The sequence below is a fragment of the Thyridium curvatum genome, assembly GCF_004353045.1.
Source record: "Thyridium curvatum strain D216 chromosome Unknown NODE_19_length_512963_cov_79.951035, whole genome shotgun sequence".
Classification (NCBI taxonomy): domain Eukaryota; kingdom Fungi; phylum Ascomycota; class Sordariomycetes; order Thyridiales; family Thyridiaceae; genus Thyridium; species Thyridium curvatum.
Window position 1 is genome coordinate 119035 of NW_022156774.1, and position 24031 is coordinate 143065.

Below are 24031 nucleotides of genomic sequence, written 5' to 3' on the forward strand. Positions count from 1 at the left end.
TAAAAATCTACAGCCTGTGCTTGTGTGTCATGAGTCTTTGCGCTTGCTCTGGCGCCAGCTAGGCTCACCTGAAATACACTAATCCCCAAGCACCATCTCTATTTGGGGGTGGCCAATAGTGCTTTGGCCCTTGAGTCGATCCACTACATGCTCCATGGTTCCCCGCAACAGGACGCTAAATATGGTCACCCTCCACTCCAGGGTCTGCCTGGGGTTGTTATTACGTCCGAGAGAGAAGAATCTCTCACTTCGCCTCTTTAGTCGCTTCTAGGCTGTGCGGAGTCGGCTCAGCAAAGTTTCGTGACTTGGAAAGATTGCCTCTGAGTGACCAACTTGTGGAAGTGAGCCTCTCTTCTGACTTCGACTTCCAGTTCTTCGGTCAACATCAGCAAGCTGTCCACTGCAAGCCAATATGGAGTCTTCGACCGGGCAGAAGCTCAAGAAGCCAAGGAGTCGCATTGCGTGCAAGCGATGTCACGACCGACGCGTACGCTGTGATGTTGCCGCCAAAGGACCGCCATGTTCTGGCTGCGTCGCATCGAAACAGGCCGAGCACTGTTGTCTTCTCGATTCTCGTCGCGCCCGAGCCCTCAATGGCCGCTTCTCTTCCCACGGCGCTTCTGCCTTTGAGCGAAGGTCTGACGTCTCTTCTTGGTCGTCTTCAGCAGATCCAGGACAGGCTCTCTCGACGGGAGATGGTGAACTCACCTCTGACACCGCATCGAGGACCCGGATGAACAACATCGTCGGCGGCAGAGACGTTGTCTCGCCTCCAGAGACAGAGACAGCATCTATTGAGAGACCATCCCAGCGGAGGCTCTCAATGGCCACCGAGGTTCAACACTCACCTGATAGCGATGCGGATCAATGGTCCAAGATGGTATCGGGAGAGGAGACGCGCATCGTCAATGGCGGGAGGGTCACCTACCTCGGAGAGTCGTGGACATTGTCGTATGTACTCCAGTGGAAATCGAGAGATCGGTCGGCGTCCGGAGGAAACCGGCCCCAATTCTCACCTGAGCCCGGTCTTCACGTCGGCGTACCGTTTGGGGACCAAGACTCCCCATCGCAGAGGTCCGAGCTAGCATCAGTAGTAATGCCGGAAGACCATCTACCGAGAGACACTCAGGAAGCTCTTATCACCGCATACTTTGACCACAATCACAGCCTCTACCCGATCATATCACAGCAAGATTTCCGGACGGCACTCTTCTCCAGAACGATCTCACCCCTGCTGCTTTGCTCGGTGCTTTACGCCGGAGCTCTACACGTGCCCGATTCGGTGGTGTATCGCGCAAAGTACGAGAGCAGGCAAGCTTGTCTCACGGATCTCTATTCAAGGGCCAAAAGGCTCTTCTTTGGCGACGATGCCGAGGACCAGCTTGCAAAAGTGCAAGCTGCTTTCTTGCTGCATAATATGTGGCAAGGGCCCAATTCCACGATGGATCCCTGGACGTGGCTGGGGATGGCGATCCGCCTAGCACAGAATATGGGCATGCACAGGACGACCGCCAAGTCGGCACTCAAACCAGAAGACAGAAAGCTGTGGAGGAAGATCTGGTGGAGTCTATATGTGAGAGACTACCCGGTCTATATTTCCCATCTCCTTCGTGTTCATGCACCTAATCAAAACAAAATGTCTTAGTCAAGGGACAGGCAAATGGCTAGTTCATTGGGGAAGCCACCCATGATTCGAGACAGAGACTGCGATGTCGAAGCTCTCTCAACTGAGGACTTTGACGATGACGATTTGCCCGAAATTAAGATCTTCGTGATGGAGCAAGCAAAGTTAGCAAAGCTATGTAAGATATCTTCTTTCCCTACCCGTCATCATGGTTTCTGACACTGCATTTCAAGTCGGCGTTGTGATCTCGACACACTTCGCTCCTGGACCGCGTGAGACCGTAGAGCCTGGAAGTCAAATGCAACTGAGAGAGGAGATACTCACTCTTCGTGAAGCTGTCCCGGCTTGTCTGAACTATCAACGACTAAAACCCCTCGAATCAGCGCCCCTGCAAGCTCTTTTGCTGGAAGTGCTGTTCAAGTATGTCACCTCTGTCATGTTCTGGTAAGCATAATTGCTAACTTTGTGTTCAGTTACCTCCTCTTGCTACTGTTTCGCCCAAGGTTGACGCCGAATTCCGAGGCGAGTAGTAAAAGTGAAGCTTTGTGGAAGATCCCTTTTGAGGCCGCTCGCAACATCACTCGGATGACGGAGAATATTATGAACTTTCGATCCATCCACCATTGCCCTCTCTTCCTGTAGGACCGCCAAAAGCTATTTTTGCTCGTCTGGACCGCTTACTAACGCAATATTCTCAGGACATCTGCACTATTTGGAGCAATGACCATGCATACCATCAAGGGTGCGGGTGCCGAATCTCAACTCGCCATCTGCATGATTGCCATGCGCGAGCTGTCGACAAAGTACTTTGCTGCTGGCTGGATCCGCAACATGTTTCAAACCCTCAACGAGAAGAAGATCCGGCGTGCCTGCGAGTCTGCTAATGTAACCAGATGTCCGTCGCCGGATCCGCGCCGTCAAGAGCATCAAGATATCGACACCCTTCCACAGAACCACGCAACCCCTGACAGGGCTGCAACTGGCGGAGATGCAACTCAAGAGGGGCCCGAAGGGAAGTTGACGAATGACGCAATGAATTGCGGGAACGATGTCTATACTTCTACACAACCCAAGACCTCGCCTATGGTTTCGACGAGCCCACTGAATTTCGGACCGTCGCCGACCTGGCCTGCTCCCCCCATACCTCCCGGCGCAGGTTTCAACGCTATGCAAGGGATGGGCGGTAACTTTGGGATGACCTTTGACCAAGCTACTGTTGACGGCAGCGTCTTTGGGTTTATAGACCCGGACTTGGCCGCGTGCTGGCAAGACTTGCTCGTGTATGATAATCCGTTCGGCAACCCTTTGGGTCACGGCTTGGAGAGATTTGAGCAGTGATCTCAAAGTGGTAGAGTCTTCCAATCGAGGGTTCGCAGACAATGGATTTATTACCAGGATGAACCAGATACTGGCTCTCAGCCTGATGCGCTGTCTGGTCCGAGACTGCCTTGCAAGCCGAGCAATGCCGGGCGCACGGTGGATGTGACTGTCCAACCCAAGTCACTTCAAGACGGACCGAGAATTGTCACACGTGAGGCTGACATTTGTTCGATTACTGTTTCACAGACGGCTGGGCAGCATCTTATCTACATATCTACAGCCTCAATGCAAAGCTGACTTGTCACGGCCTTGGCGCAGCGATGATAAGCCAGGATTGAGCCTAGGCCGGATTGACTAGCCCATTCAGAGCTCAGAATGACCCTCCATCATCAACACCGCCCCCATTGGCTTACTTCACCGGCTACCGCAGCAAGGCGTCCACTTCCGAAGGATTTCTTCCCCACACCGCCCCTCTTTAATCTCCAGGTTTTCTTCATTGCGCGGACGCGACGGCAAGCAAGACGACGGTATTTTATCTTCCCTCTGCGACGTGCACACTGAAGGCGAGGACAATGACATCGCAACCGCGGTGTTGTGTACACAAGGCATGGCGAGCCTAGTTCCAAATGTCTGGACGGGCGTCGTGATCCCCATGCCCTTTGCCGCCGCGGCGCTCGCGATGCGGCTCGTGGCGCGGCGCATGACCGAGATGGGGATGGGCTATGACGATGGCTTCTCCGTCGCTGCATGGGTAAGGGCCCGCTCCTCGGCAGGCAGGCCGGGGATCTTGTGGTGTCCCGGACAAGCTTCCATTGCTAATGCCTCGTGCTCAGATAATCTCCATCGGGTACTGTATCATCACTCTCATCAGTATGTCTCACAATCCCGGACCGTCCCGTCGCATTCCTGCTAATTCATACCCGCCCCTTCGCAAAGGCGTCCAACATTACAAACTTGGGCAGATGATCGGCCAGCTACCGCAGCCCCAGATCGACTACTACCAGGAGAAGCTGAATCAGATGACCTGGACCAGCGAGTTCTTCTACTCGTGGTCCATCTTCCTCACCAAGATGGCAGTCCTGGCGTTCTACTGGCGAATGTTTAAGCGATTGCCCATCCGCTGGCCGATCATCATCCTAGCTTGTTCCTGTGTCATCTGGATCATAATCCGGACTTTCATGACCATATTTCGCTGTTCGCCCATTCAGTACTACTGGCACAAGTCGATCAATGGTCACTGCTCTATCGACGCTGCAACGTATTACGTCGCAACCGATTCGACACATACTGCTCTCGACGTGCTTATCCTTACTCTGCCTGTCTCTGAAGTTGTCAGGATGAAACTCCCGTTGGGCCAGAAGATCTCCGTTGTTGGTCTTTTCTCGTGCGGACTCATGTAGGTTCTTCACCTTGAGCTGGGCTCTACGAATACCTTCACTCACTCCGCTCCAGCGTCTGTATCGCCTCTGCCTTCCAGATCGTCCAAAGTCGCCAGTATAATCCTCAGTCTATAGAGGTGCCGCATCAGCTGGCACTCTCCTTAACGTGGGCCGCCGTTGAGCTGAACTTGGCTGTTCTTGCTAGTAAGTAATCCGACTGACCAATACCGTGTTGGCCAATCTCTCTAACCCTGGTCCCCAGGTTGCCTGCCTCTTCTGCGTCCCATCTTCCGGAAGTTCATTCCTGGCTTATCTACTGGCGATAGCTCGGGCACAAGTCGACCCAGCGTCGCATTTGGCCCCTCTTCTGGCCCTAGGGTTGTACCGAGTTATCTAATGAGCGACGAGCTCTTCGACGAAAGCCTGCCTCACCTCGGGTCGGTTCAAGAGCATCCTACCGTTTCCTTGCCAGATTCCAATGGTGCGAGCTTAACAGGACCCGCAACAGATCATAGAGAACGGCGTATATTGGGTATGCAGGATCCGCAAGGAATTCATCTACCCCCGCGGTCATTTTAGATCATTTTATGCAAATATAGAGGATACCCTACTGCTGAATTGTCCCATGCTCACTTCGTAGCTGAAACTTTCAACCTCCAAAGTAACCCTCTGATGGATCCAACCCTTCTCCTTAAGCGTCGAGATTAGAGCCCCAAGCAGAGCGGTACCCAAAAGGCATCCACTTCACCATCCCTTCGACCCTCGCGATAGCACCATCGTCAACCTTGAACAGTTGCGGAACCATATACGTGCTCGGAACTTGCAAGGTGAGGAGCAGTGGAGAAGACGACACAGCCGGGCTGTCGACCATGGCCACAGCCAACGCCACGCCCTGCTCTGCATCGGCTATGAGCAGGCGCCGATCGCGGACAGCAGTCGTAAGGTTGTGCAGCCCGTTCGGATTCTGCCCCTGGCCGTCGAGCTGGTTGGCGCAGCCGACATTCAGCTGCTGTCCGTTGTCTCGACGCAGACACTCGGGGGCAAACGCCACCCCGGCACTCGAATGATTCTGGAGTCCGTTAAAGTAGTCATTGATCAGCGACGGCGCAGTCGAGGACGCCTCCCCTTCCTTGAACACCGTGTCCAGCTCGCCCAGAGGACTCCCGTCCCACTCCACCGGCAGCGGTGGGCGCATCAGCGTCATCGTCCCGCCTCTGTTACCGGTGGCCTCGGCACGCACGTCGATGACCTCAATATCGGCGAGCTTGCCCGCCGCGACCCTGATGCGCATGGCGAGCACACCGGGCGTCGTCTGCTCGGTGCTCATCCCCCAGTACACTGCCGTCTGCGTCCTCGGGTCGGCGAAACTTGCAGCATACTTATCATCGGATCCGGGGAGGGTCACGTTACTGAGCGTCTCCCACAGGCCGTCGCCGACGGCGATGAGCTGGCCGTTCTCCGTGTAGCGCGCGTCTTTGGCCAGGGGCAGGGTCGCGGGATCGTGGGTCAGCATCGCCTGGAGGACGGTCTTTACGACGCCGTGTAAGCACCGGCGATCGCAGTTGTACGGGAGGCTGGTCACGTTGCCGGCACTTGTGAGGTTGGAGAGCTGCTCTTCGACGAACGGCGAGCGCATGCCGTACGGCACTTCTGTCAGCGTCATCTCGATGCGATAGAGCTTGTCATCCCGGAGGCGGAAGGCCTCGGCTGCCTGTAACGTGCGCGGTACGTCAAAGTACGGCGGGATAGGCGACGCCGTGCCGTTGACTTCTGGCAAGGTCCTGACCGTGCCGTTGTGGTCGAGCGTCGCGAAGGCCAGGACTGCCTGGCGCTCCTCGTCGACGACGGGGAACCTGCGGGCGCGGATCTTGGTCACGAATCCGAGGAAGCCTGTCTGGAACTGCGCCTCGCAGCCGAGCGAGGCAAAGACCGTGTCGTTGGAGTGCCCGTAGGGGTCCCCGCTCTTCTGGTTGGTCGTCTGGAGGGCGTCCTCGAGGCGGTTGCACTCCTTGTCGAAGAAGCTGTAGTCTCCGTGTGGGTCGTTGCCTTGCATGCCGGTGTAGTACTTGTTGGTCTGCGCGACAAGCTGCTGGCGAGAGATGCGCTTATCCGTCGGCACCGCTTCCAGCCAGACCGCCTCAGGCGCGGTCATGTTCTCGTACCTGGCTCCACCGCCAGGGTCGCGCGTGATCTGCGTCTCGATCTCGTTGATCATGCCGTCCTCATTGAGTCCCAGGCGGGCGATGTATATGATCCGGACGCCATTCTCCGTGATCGTGGTGATGGTCCCGACCTGTCGCGCTTCCGGGTCGGAGAAGTCGTGGCGGTATTTGCCTGGCGATCCTGCGACTTTCCATTCTCCCGTTCCGAGGGGAAGGATCTGACTGTTCTCGGTGTACAAAACGTCCGAAGTGGTGTTCAATCTCGAGGGGTCATGCTCGGTCAGGGCTGCCAGGTAGGCCGACATCAACCCCTCGAGACAGGTGCGATCACACGCAGGAGCGGCGGCGACAGGACTACCATATTGCAGCAAGGCAAGTAGCAGAGCATTGTATGGGCTCCATCTAGGAGATCTCATTGTGGCTACTTTGTTTCGCGATTGTGGCCCGGGAGCTTACGCCTCAGTGTTCTGGGATGATCCAAGATGCCCAAAGATTGTAGCGAGCCATTGAAGATATGTGCTCACTATTGTCGACATTATTATATCTCGGTATTAATTCCTGCGGCCGTTTTTCCTGTATAACTGCCGTCCCGAGAGGGTCGAGGTGATTACCCGGAGCACCTTGCCATCAAGAGCCAGAATGGGTTTAAACTAAGCAACAATGGTTCCGATATGTTGATCCTCCAAGTGATCCACATCTGTAGATCCCAGGGTTCTTCAGCGTTCGTTATTACAACAGTGATATGCTGCTGAAAGTAAATTGCCGACCTGGACGAATGATGCTGCTACCTTGATGATAGACCCAGCTGCTGGCCCAATGTCTCAAGCATAGGTACAGTTCCCATCATGGCCAAGACGTGAAATCAAATGAGCCGTAGAAGGAGCATATTGCAGAACACGAAAGCATGCCGATCCTATAGGCTCTTTTTCTCCGCGAAGTACTCCTCATAGCTCTCCTCATATCCCAGCATCCACTTCCCCCACCACCCCATCGCATCCATAAAGATGCGACTCACAGCAATCCGCAGCCAAGTCGTGGGCATCGGCAGACCTAGAGGCGTGTCGGCTGCCCTCAGAAACACCATTAGCTGAAAGATACTGGGAGCGGTGCCTGCCCTCCTGCAGTCGTCGACATAGCCAAAGAAGTTGCGGAAGAATCTCTGTTCTGCTTCGTAGTCCTCCGGCGTCAGTTTGACATCCAGCACGAGCGGCTTCGTCTTTGACGCATTGTGGATGGTGTGGTACGTCTCTGGCGGGATGGAGGCGGTTTTGGGGCTGTCTGAGTCGTCGGCAGATAGTGTCTTCCAAGGGTGCGAGTCGGTGTCTTTGAAGAGGTGGCATTCACCAGAGACGATCTTGAAATGTTCTGTCTGTTTGATATGGTAGTGCAATGGAGGTACCACGATGGATGGTTTATTATCATCCCACGGCGGATGAGTGTTTCGGAGCACGTAGTCGGCCCCGGCCGCGTGAAACTCGAGGGCTGACGCCCCGTCCTCATACAGCACGGGATTGTCGGAAGCTCTATTTGCCCGAGGGGGCATCGGTGCACGTATTAGTGAGAGCATGTTGTAATTTGTCAACCTCCAAGAAAGGTTGCTTGGCCTGCATGCAAAAGCTAAAAGATTTGGGGGAGTATCAGGGCTCAGGAAATGGTTGTGGTGTGGTCGGGATGCCTCAGGCTTGATGAAAGAAGCCTATGTAGGTAGGTATTTAAGTTTCCTGGTCAGCCACGAGTAGAATTTCCCGGCCGCACTGGCAAAGGGTGGAGAGTTCGCAAACACATTCGAGTACAGCGAAAGCGTCTCTGTCTTTATTTCTCGAGTCAATCATCTCTGTCAAACAGGATCTGGTGGGTGTGATGCTATTGAAAGCTTGCGGACGCCACACGCCACCCGTGGCACGCTAATGACATCGAAGCTGACATGCTCTGCACAAGAGTAACAAGAAATTGTTGTCTATATCCTGTCAATGTGTCCTGACTGTAGACTCTTCTAGATTGGGATCTGGCCGTGGTCTATGACCGCAAAAATTCGCAAGTGCTCTTGCCCCAGCGCACAGCACTTTTATACACCCACATCCCAGGTGCGTTGCCTGCTGTCAAGCCCTCGATTGCGTCCGCCAAGGCAGGCCCCGAGCCTTCTTTCTTGATATCCGTGAGTGGGTACATCAGAGTCTTGAATGAGAATAGCAAGGCCTGTGTCTGCGGTAGGCGACTGAGCGTTTGGAGTTCCGACCTGAGGTGTGCCTACAGTATCGTCAGGAGAGATAAACAACCTGCTTGTGTGATGTCTCAAGCTAGACTCACCTGTTGGATGTCTATTTCATCGTCTTCTTTGACGTCTTCGCCGACGTGGACATGGTTCTTGGACGGACTGAACAGCTCCGGCGTGGCCACGACGGACCACTGCTAAGATCAGCAGGGAGGTAATTGTTAGGGCAACGAGGTCGCAGCTCACATTCATTCTCTTCACATTCTTTCCAACCTCCAGCCGCCCAAAGAATTTCTCCATGCTCGGCCCGATCTTGTCGTAGTGAGGAACTGGGCCATGGATCTCCCTCAGCCCCTTGCCTAGCTTCTGCGATGGGTCAAAGCCCGACGGATGACAGCAGACAAAGGCCACCGATCTGTGTCCATGCTCGGTATTCTGAACGAGAAACATGTCGTCCTCAACAGTTTCTCCTAGGATCGCAAGAGCCTCTCGCGGGTCCTCGGGACATGAGAGGGGGAAGGCTTTCCCAGTGACTAGATTTTGGAAACGGTTCAAGTCTCTGCGCGCATTGAACATGCTGGGATATCGAGTTGGTAGGTACTGAAACATCAGATACGTATAGACCTCCCGCACTGCTGAGCATCCTTCCGGGGTGCATCCAAGAACGGTTTGGGGATGATGTCGTATGAGTTCCCGGCGAGCGTCAACCCTATCCTTATAATTACGATCAACAAGGATGAGGTTGGAGGGGTTCTCGAGCTGGAGGCCTATGCTGACATCAGCTTCTCCTTCTCGTCACAGGTGTGCCAGTCAGTTAGATATACTGACCCATCGTTATGTGATAGATGGGCTTGTAGGGACGAAGCTGGATGGGTTCTGTCTTTTCCCAGTCGAAGCCATGGCGAGGCTCGATCGTTATCTCGGGCAGGGGCTCCTTGACCTTGATCTTGCCTGGCGATGATCCCGTTGCGGCCACCTTCTGAAATCTCTGTTAGTTCATGGTGCGTGTGAGTCATTCTCGAGTTCAGATTGACTTGCCTTGCTCTGGAATCGCCAGAACCACAGGGCGACGACAACAACAGCGCCGAGAAATAGGTGAAACCAACTCATCACGGCCGGATCAGCAGGGTCTTTCGAAGTGCCACAACGCGATGCAGGGAGAAGATATGTCAAAGATGAAAATTGAAACCGCGGTCAAGTGAGGGTTCTCCTCCTGAGCCAGATGCATCGAGATAAGAAGTCTCAGAGATCATCCATGGATGACCCATCGTATGCGGGGGTTACGTGGGGACCAGCGCTATCAGTGCCGATGGAAAAAGTGGGAAGATGGCCTTCGTGGATGCACTAATAAATCGTCTAAAATGTCCGCAACGGGCAGTCCCTGCCGAACAAAGCGCTACTGGCCGCAGGGGAAACCCGCCGCTATTAGGTATCACAATCCAGAGGCATCGAGATGTCGCGTGAAACACTCAACAATCACACATGACACTAGGTAAGGATTGATATAAACGCACAAAGTAGCTCAATTCCATTCATATCGACATTGATTAAGTGCAGTATGTCTCAGCGCGACTGTAGTTATGCTAAATACAACGAAGAGAAACTGGGAGCCCATTTTGCCCGTGCCACTGACAGCCTCCAAGACAGAGAGTCTCTTGACACTGTCTGAGGTTCATTATCTCTAAACCCCAAGAAAGAACAAAGAAACAAGGGAAAGCCAAGGGAAAGAAAATTCTTCCTCTGATCGCCTGATACATAACATTACTCCCGTAAAGCTCTTCAATCACACGACTTGCGATGTTCCGATAAAGTCTCGTGACCCTACAAGTACCAATGAGTGGCTATCAAAAGCCCTGACTACCGCAACAGACTCAAAAGCGCCAAAACATGCGGCATCTTCCAGCTATCTTGTCTTGCGCAACTAGATACGACGTTTGCCGATAGGAAGGCTGCGGCGGGTCTTGTGTGCTTCAACGGAAGCTGCCGGCGCAGTTGTTTGGTTCGAGACTATGGCGGCCGACACGGACGGGATCGGCGACGTGTTGACGCTGCTGGGGCTGGCTTTAAAACCTCCGATCTGTTCAGCAGGTAGCTCCAGACCGAGATCGCTTACAGGCTGGTCGGGGATAGGGAACTTCTTGTCCCATTCGGCGTCATCCGCGCGCAAGTATAAGAGGCGGCGGGAGCTCTCGCCATTCCGGGGCTCCTTGCGACTCATCCACCGGACCTCGATGCAGGGCGTGTTGAAGCGACGCCTCTTGGAGCTTCGCTCACCCTCGCCTTCTCCGCGAGCTTGTGCTTCAACGCGACGGGGGATCTCAAGGGGGAGATTCTTATAGGGAGGGTCCGGCTCGGCCTTGCCCTGCTTGGTCAACTGCCAGGCGGTCTGCTCCTCAACGATGGCCTTGGCGCGGACGCCGCTCATCCAGGTGACCTCATCCACGTCATCCCAACCTTCAGCCTCAGCCCTGAAAAGCTGGTAGAGGTCGCTCAGGAGCATGCCGAGGCCGGAGCCAGTGGCCAGGGCCCTCTTGTCGGTTCCCCGCGCGCCCAGGGTAAGTGAGAGGACCAAGTCTCGGACGGTGACGGCGCTGAGTTCGTGACAAAAGTCCACGACACCCGGGAGCGCGATCCAGAAATCCTTGATCGAGGCGCTGCGGCGGAGGGCAAACTTCTGGGTAGCGGCGAGGACCAGGCATCGGAGCTGGTCCTCGATCTGCCCCTCCTCGTATATTCTCAGGGCGTAGTAGATAGCCGTAGCATCCTTGCTGTAGGGCATCAAGCGGGGAGCCAGAGCAGTGAGCCGCGTGGGGAGGATTGCTCGGAGCCTGTTGTGGCCCACTTCGCTCGATAGGCTCGGGGCACATGGGCCACGGTGTAAGACATCATCAAATCGAGAGGTAGTCCTGGTCAGATCGATTATCGGCTGGCTGGTCCAGTTGGTTGCGTCCCGGGGGATGATTTTTGGCGGGTTTGGCATTGTGCTTTGAGCCGACTAGTGCTAAGGTGAAGGAATGGTGATATCTTTGGTACCTGTCTGCCTGAATGATATCCCTTTTGGTTGGGGGAGATCGTCGAGGATTTTGAAGAACTCCGTGATGCTCAACAAGGCTGTATTTCTTATGGAGGTTTGCTTTCTGACAACACGTCCTGGATTTAGTGAAGACGTCGGATCTTCTCCGCGTCGTCTTTGCCAATAGATAAAATTAAGGTCAGATCAGGACAAGTGCTTGAACAGTTTGGAGAAGATGAGTTTCTCCAGGTTGTGGAGGGCAGACACCGTGTTAAGTGCCGGTAAAGTGACATTAACAGACACGCGTCTGGGTTGGTGTGGAGTTGGTAACTGAAAAAGGGAGTAGTTGTGGACTAGCAGGTTCTAGTAGAATCGTTAATCTCAAGTTGGGATTGAACTCACTGTCAAATCACTTCCTGATGAAGTTTGTAAATAATTATGTTGTAGGTACCTAGGTATGAACCAAGCAACTGGGATGTCATGTGGCACCTGGCGAGGTCGTTTGACAGCTGGCTTGCAATTGCATCTGACGAAACAACGCCACCAATCTGAACACGCGGGAATGCAAAACAACCCCAACAAAGTGAAGGTTTGTCACGGAGCTCGTACCATCGCAATGTAACCGGATGAATGCGCCCGGTAATAATCGATATCATTTTTAGAGCAATCCCGGACAGCATGTTAACTCTGCTTTTAACACTAGTTCACTGGCTGGCCATTCCGGTTCGGGCTGAGTCAACATGGCCGGCCAGTCCCTTTATCACCTCTGGCCGGTGGATTGCCAATGCAAACGGAGCCAATTTTGCCTACGCGGGGGTAAACTGGCCAGCGGCAGGAGAGGTGATGATTCCAGAAGGTCTTCAATACCAATCTATCGAGACGATCGTGGCCAAGGTCAAGAGCCTGGGCATGAATGCCATTCGCTTGACGTACGCCATTGAGATGATAGACCAGATCTACGACCATAACGGAAGTGATATCCTTCTTGAAAAGGCATTTATCGATGCCCTTGGACAGCGGAATGGCAGTGAAGCATACCAGGCTGTTGTTACACAAAATCCCTCATTCGGCCCTCAGACTACCCGGCTGCAGGTGAGCTTTTCCCCAACTGGCACCCCCAGCCATCAAACTGAACAGGAGGTATATCTAGGTATTTGACGCAGTCGCTGCGGAGTGTGCGAAACAACAGATATATGTTCACTTAGACAACCATGTCTCCAAAGCCAAGTGGTGTTGCACCCCTTTGGATGGCAACGCATGGTGGGGAGACCAGTATTTTTCAACCGCCAACTGGACTAGAGGTCTATCATATATGGCCGATCATGTGAGTGACCTATGCTGTTGGGTTTGGTGGCCAGGCACAAGCTGACTGAGTGACAGGGGAAGAAATGGCCAAGCCTGACCTCAATGTCGCTCCGGAACGAACTGCGCCAGCCATTGCTCAACATAACACTGTACAAAGATACCTACAACTGGGAATATTGGTACGCTCGTGCCAAAGAGGGCGCTGATGCTGTCCATAAAGCAAACCCTAACGTCCTCGTATTCCTCTCTGGGATCGACTCCGACACTATTCTGACCCCGGTAGTGGAGGGGACTTCGCTGCCACCTGGCACTGGGAAATTCACCAGAGCCGACTTCAGCGGCTATCAAGACAAGATTGTTCTAGAGCTGCACAACTACCAAAACCAAGCCGACAACTGCACAGCGCTGCAGGCCGACCTGCTCAAAGCAGGATTCGAGGCGCTCGTGGACGGCGCCACCAACCAATTTCCCCTCGCCATGACCGAATTCGGCTTCGCCCAGGATAATGATACCTGGAAGGGCGTGTATGCCGCGTGCCTGGGAAAGTTCCTCCCCGATCAAAAGGCCAGCTGGTTCATATGGGTCCTGTCAGGTAGCTACTACATCAGAGAAGGGACACAGGACTACGACGAGCCGTGGGGCCTCTTGACTCACGACTGGTCTGCATGGAGGTCGCCAGGGTTTGTGGAAAGAGGTCTCATCCCCATGGTCAATGCAACGCTGTCGGCACTACCTGCCATTAATCAGACCAAGTCCAGCCCGGGGCCAAGCAGTGGCGACACAGACAAGAAATCGTCCGGACCGCCGGCCTACACGGCCTGGAGCCTGTCACGCCTGTGTTGTACGCTTGGTTTGGCCTGCTCCATGCTGTTACTCCTTTGGTAGCTAGGCACAGCATCCCTACTCAACAACTTCGACTACGCAGCGCGATGTCCCACCCCTGTCGGATGGCAGCATCTCCACCTCTCTCTCCACGTCTCAGGACCCGTGATACCTGTTTTCGGTAAAACGTGGCGTGTCAACAATTTTGGAAGTACAAGCCTGCAGGCGGGTCGCACGTATTGCGAAGACCGACACGACGTGTAACGAATGTTATGCCGTACGGGACGGCAGAGCGTCACACCAGCATTCCGAACTCCGATCCCGCATCGTGCCGTCCACATGAAAAGCTGGGAAGCATCGTGTTGCCAGACCAAGAAGAAATCTTCATGAATTCATTGAGTTGTATCTGAGCCTAGTTGCGCTGATAGAATACAAATATCACGTCCTTGAAGAACAACAATATACACCTCCACAATGAACGAGACGACTCGGAAGGAGAATGCACCCATCACCCTCACCTTTCTCTCGACGGGTAGCGTGCGCGTCCGGCAATCCCTGAAAAGCCAACCCATGAGCAACCACTCAGTCTTGATGCGCCGACTGCGCAGTCTCACCGACTGCCAGTGGTCCGAAGCGCTCCCCATCGGCCTCTTCGTCATGCACCATCTGGACGGGCCCATCCTCTTCGATACAGGCGATTCACCCCTCTGGAACACCCCCGGGTACCACTCGATCCTCAGTGTGACAAAGTTCGTCAGCCACGTCACCATCGGTCCCGAAGACGGCGTGCTCAGCCAAGTGCGCGCCCACGGCATCGACCCCACGACGCTGCAGGCCATCGTGCTCAGCCACCTGCACGGCGACCACACGGGCGGGCTGAAGGACCTGGCCGAGGCGGCACCGCACGTGCCATTTTACGTGAGCCGCGAGCACTGGGAGGCGTTCGGAGAGCACCAGACGTATGCAAAGACGCAGGGGTGCACGCCGCAGCACTGGCCCGAGGGCTTTGCACCAAAGATGCTCCAGTTCGAGGACTGCGCCGTCGGACCCTGGAAGCAGTCCGCGAAGGTGACGGCAGACGGGCAGATCTTGGCCGTGCCTACGCCTGGCCATGTCCCGGGCCATATCTCGCTCGTGGTGTTCAGCCACGAGCACGAGGCTACATCGGCGACGACGCCGACGACGACAACAACGTACTTCCTGGCAGCTGACGCGACGTATGTTATCGATCTCCTGGACAAGGAGGAGCCGGACGGCATCAATGACGATCCCATGACTGCACTGCAGAGCATCAGGATGATCAAGGAGTTCTCCCGCGAGAGGGATGTCGTTGTTTTGCCAAGTCATGATCCCAACACGCCACGGCTCCTGCGGGACCGGGTTGTGTACAAGCCTGCTTCTTGAGTCGATGGGGCCGACTCGGATGAGAGCTGGCGGGCAAGGGGATATTCCCCCCACACTCAAGCGGAAACACCGACATCGCCTACCTCGTCCTGCTTCGCATTCAGAGGGGTGAGCTTCAGATACATCCCATGCTCCGGCTTGATGGTGATCACCCCTCTCGGCAAGACTTTGGCCTCGTCCATCGCCAGCTCCCACGAGAAGGACATGACCAGCGCCGCCAGCAGGCACCGCAATTCGGCCTTGGCAAATTCCTGCCCTATACAGCTCCTCGGCCCGTGCAAGAACGTCAGGAAGTGGTAGTTGCTCCGCGCGCCGCCGTCCTGGTTCGGCCGCCCGTCCGTGATCCACCGCTCCGGCCGGAAGTCCTGCGCGTCGGCGCCCCATAGCTCCGGCGAGCGGTTCGTCGTCCAGATGGAGAGGACCATGTCGGTTCCCTTGGGGATGAACTGGCTGCCGACCTGCGTGTCGCGGATGGCTTCGCGCCGCGTGATAGGCACTGTCGGGTAGAGGCGGACGGTCTCGTGGATGATGCCGTTGAGGTAGGGCAGCTGCCTCAGGATGCTTGCGAGGTCGGCTGGCGGGTTGGTCAGGGAATCTGCCGGCAAGGCGTTGCTGATTTCGTCTCGGAGGGTGACCTGGGCCTGTGGGTGTTTGGCGAGGAGATAGGACGCCCATGTAAATGCCGATGCGGTGGTCTCGTGTCTATGTTGACGTTAGTCTTGAGTAATCTCATGGCAGCGGACGATGTAGAAAACAACTAACCCTGCCGCCAGCATTGTCAGTAGTTGATCCTTGATGACCTCGTCTGAGAAATTATTGGATTTGATCAGAAGTGACAGAATGTCGAAATGGTCGTCTGCCTTTTCGGAAATTGCCGCCCGCTTGTCTTGAATCATGTCCGCGTAGATTGCGTTCAAAGATGTCGTGAGCTGATAGAAGAGCTTGTTCATCTTCCATGGCAGCATTCTCACGATGGGATGGCCAAGGGTAAAGGAGAGCATGCCATAAATCAGCTTTTCTCGCGTCGGCTCCAGAAGTGCCATGTAGATGTCCTGCAAGGGATCGCTTCCCCTCTCAACCACGTTCAACTTTCGGCCCATGCCGGCAATGCCGATGATGTCGAGTGTGACTTTGTTGGCCCACGTATTAATCTCAACAACAGGCAAACCAGTCGGATTCTCTGTCTTCTCGTTCTCAATCTCTCGCTCAAGGGCATTTGTCAGAATCCCGGCCTTGGTCCACATCATGGGGTACAAATCGTTGATGTGCCTGAAGTGAAAAGCAGGCATGATGTTTTTGCGGAGAAACTTATGCTCGTTTCCCTCGACGGTGACGAGGCCATCTCCGAGGATGAGACGCAGGAACGCGCCAATCTTTCTGGGCTTGGTGAAGTCATAACAGTTGTGGACGAGCAAGTCGGCAAACAGACGAGGATCGACGACCAGTACCGTGCGACGGAGGAAACCGAGGCCTATGAGACCTTGTCTCGGATATTTCTGAACCAGGTCTAGGAATATGTCTCCAGAGGGCCTGTCTTTGACAACGAGGGAGCGTGCAACCACGCTAACTATATCCTATGAAACCAGGTGCGTTAAAACATGGTTCAAGGTTGCCGTTGATGGAAGCCTGCCGCCTCACATGAGGCTTTGGATGCACTTACCCTGGGACCAGGAAGATGACGCAGGGGGTTGAACAGGAGCGGATAGAGAAGTAACCAAAACACGATGCCGAAAGAGTAGTTGAGAAGCAAGATTGACGCCATGAACCACAGGTGGCTGTACGAGTCCACCCGGTCGGGGGCCAAGATCAGAGCCAGAAGCCATTGGATGGCTGCGGCAAGAGTTAGCATTGGCAAGCTAAGAAGCCGAAAAAGTACCGCCATGATTGTTCAATTGGGAGGCGGAAATCAAAGTAATTAGTGGAGATTCAAAACACCCAGGCTGTCCAAGTGAGCTGAACGGCTCGACGCGTCGACTCACTCGGGAAGCACCATTGGCTGTCTCGATGCTGTGACCAAGACAAAGCTGAGAGCTGATGTTTTACAAAGTGATGATAAACAATGTGCATCAAGCGGAACGGGCCCAACAACCACAGCTAAATAGTCAGATACGGTTCATCGACGGTCGCAGACGGCCCGGGATTGGCTTGTTATCCTCGAAGCCACGACGCATGTCAGCAGCACATGTCAATTCTTACGCGGCTCTCCCAGCTGTATCGAGTACTTGATCGCCGGGTGTGATCGCGGGGACCGTCCAATCTCGACGTCTCTTCTCCGAACTGTTCGGGACGGTGGATCATCTCCTACCTCGGCCGTGGCAATGGGATGGCCCAGATGGGGTAGGGTTTCATGCACATCGCAAGGTGCATCCGTATCCGGGTTGAATGTACAAAAGTCTGTGACTGCCCGCCGCTTCACTCTGCTCTGCTTTCCAGCGAGTCCACACCGCAGCGTTGCTCAGCCAGCTCCATGGATCCCCAACGGCGGGACAGAAGTGCCTTCAGAGTGGAGTCCTAGCTGCCTAATAAATGCCGGCCGGATTCGCAATGCTGGGCTCTCGCGGTGATTTGCACAGGGACTCGCAAGCTAAGGCCAAAGCAGCATAGCTTTCAGCTTGGAAAACCCACCGGCAGCACGGATTGAGTGCACGACCCCCTCACCCAGCTTTGTTTCGATCGCAGAACACCGCAAAAGTAGCCCCGGATCTTCATTCGTCTCTCATCATCATCAAATGGTTGATCAAGCCGGTGCTGCCCCCATCGGTCGGTCGAGGCATTGACAAGTCTGTGGATCCTGATCGCTTAGGTACTGCACTCCGCCCTTCGCTAGACCGGCGGCTACATTACCTACTTGTAGTCCAGTCGCTCGGGAATGGTCTTTCCGGGCCGCTTCAGCAGCGGGTGCCTCCGCTGCCGCCAACGTAAGGTCAAGGTAGGTAGTTATATCTCCGTCAAGTCCAATCCGGCTCCGTCTCGCGAGCATTATGGGGACTAGGCTGACAAGAGGACACCGACGCGAAGTGCGACGAGGCAAAGCCGACATGTCGTCGCTGCGCTATCTACGGCAAAGAATGTCCTGGGTACACCGACCAGTTCCATTTTAGGTACAAGCAGGGCAGTTCCCTAGGCGAGGAATCTTGCATGAAGCCAAAGCTCGAATCGAGGGCCGCTCCGGTACAAGATCAGCCACCACATTCGAATCCTGCTACTAGACAAGGTAGGCGCCGCAAGGGAGTCGATGAAAAGGCAACTAGCCCAAACCACGGGAGGGACTTGGCCCTGTTCCGACCGCCAGAGCCGTGCTATGATAGCATATCTCTGGCCTATTTTGTCCGCCGGTTCGTCACTCCTGATGCAGGCGACGGCTTTCCCGGCCACATGACTTTTCTCCCTGAACTCTTCAACCAACACGACCATGGCCTACTCGAGGCGGCCACGCTCAGCGTGGCGCAAATGGCGACATACAACCAATACGGCAGTGAGAAGCTCATGGTACAGTCATACAAGAACTACGGCAAAGCGATTCGGTTGCTACGGGACATCATCCAGTCGGAAGAGCAGGTGACGGACGACAGAGTTATTATGTCGATCCTCCTCCTCTGCACACTCAAGGTACGAAGAAACGCACAAAACAATGGCAACTCATGAGTGCAAAGTGCTGACCTGAGCTCAAACCTCGCAGGACATTAGTGGACACGCATCCGATCACTTCAATGATCATGCTTCTGGTCTCTTCTACGTCGTGGAGAAGAGGGGCCCAGCACAAGCTGCTACAAACGTAGGCGCCGAGCTACTCTTTCTGTCCCTAATTCGTCTGGTAAGTCCTTCTCTATACCCCCCCTACGGCCTTGTGCAACGTACGGGCCAGCTCATTGCCAACTCGTGACAGCAATCGCATGCATTTGTCCACGAGGACGAGTTCTTCGGCGACCCCGGTCCCATCGCGAATGCCTATGGGTGCTTTGACACGCTCGTCAGTGCATACTTTCTGATGGCCAAGACCCTCTCCCTCCGGCGCGCTCTCATATCATGCTATTCGCGGCTCGAACCTGAATCAAGTCAATCGAGCAATGACATTCCGGACCCGGAGCGGGTCATAGCGGAATGCTTCGAGACACTCGACGAGTTCTACAAATGGGACATGGAGGCGCCGAAACACTGGCAGGCCGTATTCGAAGGCCGGGCGCCACCGACGGCACTGGGCGAGGTGGGATCTGGCTCGGCACACTACGACGCCGAGACGGCGTGTTCGATCATCTTGATCCGCTCGGTCCGGCTCGTGCTCATGATGAGCCTCATTGTCTACCACAAGAAGTTGCAAGTACTGGCTGGCTGGGAACAATGCAACCTACCCCATAATGTGGCACTGGCGGGCTGCATCCCCATGCTGGAGCAGGACATACGCAAGTGCATCGACGACATGCTGTCCGCCGTCCCCTCCGCCCTCGGCGACGTCGAGGATCCGAGCGGCCAACGCTCCTCGATTTGCTGCGACGGGGGCGCTGCCGTGGTCATTGTCCACTCCATCAGGCTGGCGGCGTCGTGTGCTTACGCGACCATGGAGCAGTGTCGAAGAGCCGTGGATATCCTATCTCGGTTCAGTTCCGGCATTGGGGTTAGGTCGGCAGTTGGAGCGGAGCAGAGTTCCAGGAAACGGTGGATATGGGTACAGGAGCAGGCCTTTCTTGGACCGACGGCACTGAACACCTTGAATAGCGGCCGGGTTGCTCTCGGGAAACCTCCGCTCGGCCTGAGCTAGGGTGGCGATACGCTGGAGGCGCTGTCGTTGAGCGACAGCCCCAAAAAGGGGAGCATTTGGGTTTGGGAAGGACTTTAGTAAGAGAGCAGGGGTAATATTAATCACCATACCTTCTATCAGGGCCGACCGAGGCCGACTGACCACCATGCAACCCTCTTCGGAGGCGTGTTAGCTTCAGGCTTCCATACTATTGCGATCCGCGGGTACTCCATCCTGAATCCACCAGGAGCCCAACGCGGGGAAAGACGACCGGAGTTTGTGATGGAGCACATGCCACGATCATACTACTCCGCAGATCGACCTAATTCGCTTCCCCGCATCATATCATGTGTGGGATCTTCAAGTTGCTAATGACTAGCTTGGTATGGCTTAGCTTGCGACGAGCCCCCAACTTCTGCACTCCATGCTTGCAACGATGAACCGAGGCTCAAGGGGAGCCCTGATATCATGCGTGGCGGGGACCGCGGAGACCGCAGGGACGACTCGCCGAATGAGAGACGCAAATGACGAGTGAAGAGGAAGGAGGACATTGAGAACGAACTTGCCAAAGATGAGGTTTGTGGCGGGCTTGAGGAAAGGGCTTCATGAAGAACAGCTTTCATTCAAGGTGTCACTCCTACTTCAGGAAATTCCTTTGATCAATCAAAGAAAGCGCAACATACCACCGGACAGAGATTGATCCATCATGACTTCAGTATTGTACTCTCCCGCATTCCACGGGATTGCCAGTCTGCCCAACTTGGTTCTCTCACCTCTCGTCTCGGGATCGTTATTGCTGTCAATCACATATCGCCCCGATGCTGTGCAAGCCGCGCTCGCACACGTGGCCCGATTCCTGCCACCACGTATCGGAAGAGTACCTGCCAGCTTCACCACCGCCAAGGCAGTTCTGAAGGTGCTTGTCGTCTTGGGCGCGATTCGCTACGTAAACCGGACATTGAACCGGCTGGCAGCCAATTCATGGCGTCTCGGGGCTGGTAGCGGCTGGCATTGGCCAGACGAGCTCGCCGTGGTGACGGGAGGCGCCAGCGGCCTCGGAAGAGACATCTCGAAGAAGCTCGCGGCTCTAGGCGCGCGAGTGGCCATACTGGACATCCAAGAGCCGCCCAAGGAGATGCTGCTCGACGAGCGCATCACCTTCTACACATGCGACGTGACGTCCACCGAGTCCGTCGCCGCGGCCGCCGACGCCATCCGCCGAGAGCTCGGCCACCCGTCCATCCTCGTCAACAACGCCGGCGTCGCCCGCTCGACGCCGATCCTGAAGACGCCCGAGGACTTCCTCCGCCGGATCTTCAGCGTCAACTGCATGGCCCTGTGGTTCACGACGCAGCAGTTCCTGCCTCGCATGATCCAGCTGGACAAGGGCCACGTGGTGACGGTCGCGAGCATAGCATCCTTTGTCTCGCTCGCCACGGCCGCCGACTACTCTGCCACCAAGGCCGGCGCGCTGGCCTTCCACGAGGCGCTGGCAAGCGAGATCAAGCACCAGTACAAGTCGCCGGGTATCCTGACCACCGTCGTCCATCCCAACTTTATCGACACCCCGCTCATCCAGGACTTTTCTGACCGGCTTCAGCGCAGAGGGGTTCGCATGCTCACCAGTGACCATGTTGCTAGCCAGATTGTGTCACAGATAGAGAGCAAGAGGGGAGGTCAGTTGTTCATGCCAGAGACGGCCTCGGCCATCTCGGGGATCAGGGGGTGGCCGTCGTGGCTCCAGGAGATGCTTCGAGATACTATTGGGCGTAGTTCATCGGACCGTTAGGGAAGGGTGATGTCTCGTAGTTCATATTACATACAATGTGATAATATCTTAATTTCAACCATGGCAGAGGCAAGATACAGTGATGGAGTGCCTGTGCTGCCGAGACTGCTGCAAGAAGGAATTATTACCAAGCCATAGAAAATCCCCGTCCAGGGTAGACTTCCCACGTGTCTGGCAACTTCGTTAAAGCCTGGCCTCCAACAGATCTAATCCAATTTAGTCACCAGTGTCACAAAAATTGCCTACATAAAGTCTCCATCCTAGGCTCCTTGTCTTTACGCGACCTCAAATCGCCCGCAACAGAACCGTTCTCCACGCCACAAAGCCATTGACTTCACTGCTCGCGTCACGATGGGGGCCATCACTCGAATCCAAAGCTTCCTACGCTTCCTCTATGCCACCGTCTACGGCCCATTCGCCGTTTCTCATTTCGCTCTCGACACCTTTCTCTACACATTGCCATGGGCCCGCCCCGTAAAGGGATGGTCCTTTCACCAGGCCGTTCGCGTGCGCGTAGTCAAGTTGGCTCTGCTCATCTGGTCCACGGCACGCTCCGTCAAGAAGTCAAGCCTCCGGCCAGGCGCCGAACGAAACCGCTTCGAGGTCCTCTCTCCGATGCCCGTCGACCACTACAAGGGCCCTTCTTCTGATACGCTCATCGAACCAGCGCCTGTCGGGGTGACCTGGACTCCTGCTCGGCCGCCTCCGCGCTCGCTGGTTAGGTCAACGATGACTGTGGTTCTGCACTTCCACGGGGGCGCATACGTGATTGGGAATGGAAGAGATGAGGACACTGGATTTCTGGCGGGCACATTCTTGCGACATATGGGCTGTACACACGTCTGTACACCGCAGTATCGCCTCGCGAGTGGAGAGAATGGTCGATTCCCCGCGCCTTTGCAAGATGCCCTGACTGTCTACCTTGCTCTTTTGCGGGAGAAGGGCATCCCCGCCGAGCAGATCATCCTGTCTGGCGACTCGGCGGGTGCAAACCTCGCACTCGGTCTGCTGCGATACATTCACGAGCACGGCAAAGAGCAGGCGATCCCCGCTCCTGGCGCAGTCGCACTATGGTCACCCTGGGTCGACATCGACGCGGCTCTTACCACGGACATGCGGAAGTCGCCCAACTACAAGACAGATTATCTCAGTCGAGCCTTTGGTCGCTGGGGTGCTATGGCGATATCCGGTTCGAAAGCAGTCGACCCTGCGGACCCTTATCTGTCGCCACTCCATCACCCTTTCAAGCTCGGCGAAGCAATCCCCATGTTCATCCACGAGGGCGAGCGTGAGGTGCTCAGCGACGACATCCGGCTCTTCTCCCAGCGGCATCGAGACGCTGGCTGGGCGGTCCACCTGGTCACTTCCCCCAACGCCCCCCACGACATCATTCTGCTGGGGCCAAGGATCGGGTTCGCCGCGGAGGCCGAGCAGGCTGCGAGGGAGGCCGGAAAGTTCTTCGCGGGGGTGGGTGGTATGCAGCTCAGAAATGCGGACTGAGTTCCTCGGGGGGTAAGAAAGCAAGGAGATTGCATGGTTTCTTGCTCCCTCTCCACACACGAAGCCAGCAGATGAGGGGCTTGCCGAGGCACAGTTGCGAATACCCACAGGAAGTAGTCTGGGCAGCGCTTGGTGGAGGCAGAGGCGTTTCTCATGTCCCCATGATTCTGGGGGAGTGCCTGTTAGAATCACTTTTCCTCTTCTGGTTTGGCTTCCGAGTAAAGACGCGGTGCACATAGACTACCCCACAGAGATTACGGCCTGTCCTATGATCGTCATTATCGGCCACACCATGCAACCGCGCTATTCCTTTGTGTGTCGTTGGTCAGTGCAAGTGACGGGTCAAATTAGTTGAAGAACTGGTAACAGGAGTACTTGCTGTTTATCATAAGCATTGGTATTGGATAGTGGGATAACCTGTCCAATGCTCAGTGATGATATATAGTGATAGCACTGAGGTAGCTCTTGATGAACCTTCGTCATCCAGTCGGACCCCTGCTTCACAGGGTCCACGAAGGCACACTAGTCTATGACCTAAGGAGATAGAGTGCTTATTCTGTGCACCCAGCTTGCATCAAGCGACTGCGCTACCGGCTTGGACCCCACAGGGACATGGGGTACTGAGCCGTGGATGTCTCTCTCACAATGCTCTTGCTCCCAGGAGCTGTACTACAAGGTTAGCTCGACGGGTCACCCAGAGAGTTCATTGGGTTGTTCATCATTCCCTCGATGGGTCACATACCTTGGAGGTAAGTATTCGCTTGGC

At 55.2% G+C, this 24031-nt stretch overlaps 10 protein-coding genes across 10 annotated transcripts; 7 read left to right on the forward strand and 3 right to left on the reverse strand.

Annotated features, from left to right (window-relative positions):
* Window positions 1-412: 412 nt before the first annotated feature.
* On the forward strand, window positions 413-2962 carry E0L32_004104 (uncharacterized protein; the record flags this gene model as incomplete). The annotated part of the gene is made up of 5 exons (XM_031138478.1): window positions 413-1573; window positions 1646-1802; window positions 1858-2068; window positions 2128-2262; window positions 2323-2962. The coding sequence occupies 5 exons, from the start codon at window positions 413-415 to the stop codon at window positions 2960-2962; spliced, it is 2304 nt and encodes a 767-aa protein (XP_030997820.1).
* An 854-nt stretch (window positions 2963-3816) lies between these two features.
* Window positions 3817-4902, forward strand: E0L32_004105 (uncharacterized protein; the record flags this gene model as incomplete). The annotated part of the gene is made up of 3 exons (XM_031138479.1): window positions 3817-4340; window positions 4397-4527; window positions 4586-4902. 3 exons carry the CDS (start codon window positions 3817-3819, stop codon window positions 4900-4902), a joined length of 972 nt encoding a protein of 323 aa, XP_030997821.1.
* Window positions 4903-5014: 112 nt separating this feature from the next.
* On the reverse strand, window positions 5015-6901 carry E0L32_004106 (uncharacterized protein; the record flags this gene model as incomplete). Its single annotated transcript, XM_031138480.1, has 1 exon — window positions 5015-6901. The coding sequence occupies one exon, from the start codon at window positions 6899-6901 to the stop codon at window positions 5015-5017; it is 1887 nt and encodes a 628-aa protein (XP_030997822.1).
* A 497-nt stretch (window positions 6902-7398) lies between these two features.
* On the reverse strand, window positions 7399-11677 carry E0L32_004107 (uncharacterized protein; the record flags this gene model as incomplete). Its single annotated transcript, XM_031138481.1, has 5 exons — window positions 7399-8181; window positions 8793-8894; window positions 8944-9464; window positions 9526-9676; window positions 10811-11677. 5 exons carry the CDS (start codon window positions 11675-11677, stop codon window positions 7399-7401), a joined length of 2424 nt encoding a protein of 807 aa, XP_030997823.1.
* A 711-nt stretch (window positions 11678-12388) lies between these two features.
* Window positions 12389-14101, forward strand: E0L32_004108 (uncharacterized protein; the record flags this gene model as incomplete). The annotated part of the gene is made up of 4 exons (XM_031138483.1): window positions 12389-12860; window positions 12916-13034; window positions 13091-13856; window positions 13905-14101. 4 exons carry the CDS (start codon window positions 12389-12391, stop codon window positions 14099-14101), a joined length of 1554 nt encoding a protein of 517 aa, XP_030997824.1.
* A 210-nt stretch (window positions 14102-14311) lies between these two features.
* Window positions 14312-15241, forward strand: E0L32_004109 (uncharacterized protein; the record flags this gene model as incomplete). Its single annotated transcript, XM_031138484.1, has 1 exon — window positions 14312-15241. One exon carries the CDS (start codon window positions 14312-14314, stop codon window positions 15239-15241), a length of 930 nt encoding a protein of 309 aa, XP_030997825.1.
* A 56-nt stretch (window positions 15242-15297) lies between these two features.
* On the reverse strand, window positions 15298-17123 carry E0L32_004110 (uncharacterized protein; the record flags this gene model as incomplete). Its single annotated transcript, XM_031138485.1, has 3 exons — window positions 15298-15943; window positions 16004-16815; window positions 16902-17123. The coding sequence occupies 3 exons, from the start codon at window positions 17121-17123 to the stop codon at window positions 15298-15300; spliced, it is 1680 nt and encodes a 559-aa protein (XP_030997826.1).
* Window positions 17124-18379: 1256 nt separating this feature from the next.
* Window positions 18380-19997, forward strand: E0L32_004111 (uncharacterized protein; the record flags this gene model as incomplete). Its single annotated transcript, XM_031138486.1, has 3 exons — window positions 18380-18850; window positions 18921-19055; window positions 19128-19997. The coding sequence occupies 3 exons, from the start codon at window positions 18380-18382 to the stop codon at window positions 19995-19997; spliced, it is 1476 nt and encodes a 491-aa protein (XP_030997827.1).
* A 685-nt stretch (window positions 19998-20682) lies between these two features.
* E0L32_004112 (uncharacterized protein) lies at window positions 20683-21765 on the forward strand (the record flags this gene model as incomplete). Its single annotated transcript, XM_031138487.1, has 1 exon — window positions 20683-21765. One exon carries the CDS (start codon window positions 20683-20685, stop codon window positions 21763-21765), a length of 1083 nt encoding a protein of 360 aa, XP_030997828.1.
* Window positions 21766-22116: 351 nt separating this feature from the next.
* E0L32_004113 (uncharacterized protein) lies at window positions 22117-23265 on the forward strand (the record flags this gene model as incomplete). The annotated part of the gene is made up of 1 exon (XM_031138488.1): window positions 22117-23265. One exon carries the CDS (start codon window positions 22117-22119, stop codon window positions 23263-23265), a length of 1149 nt encoding a protein of 382 aa, XP_030997829.1.
* Between the last annotated feature and the right edge of the window lie 766 nt (window positions 23266-24031).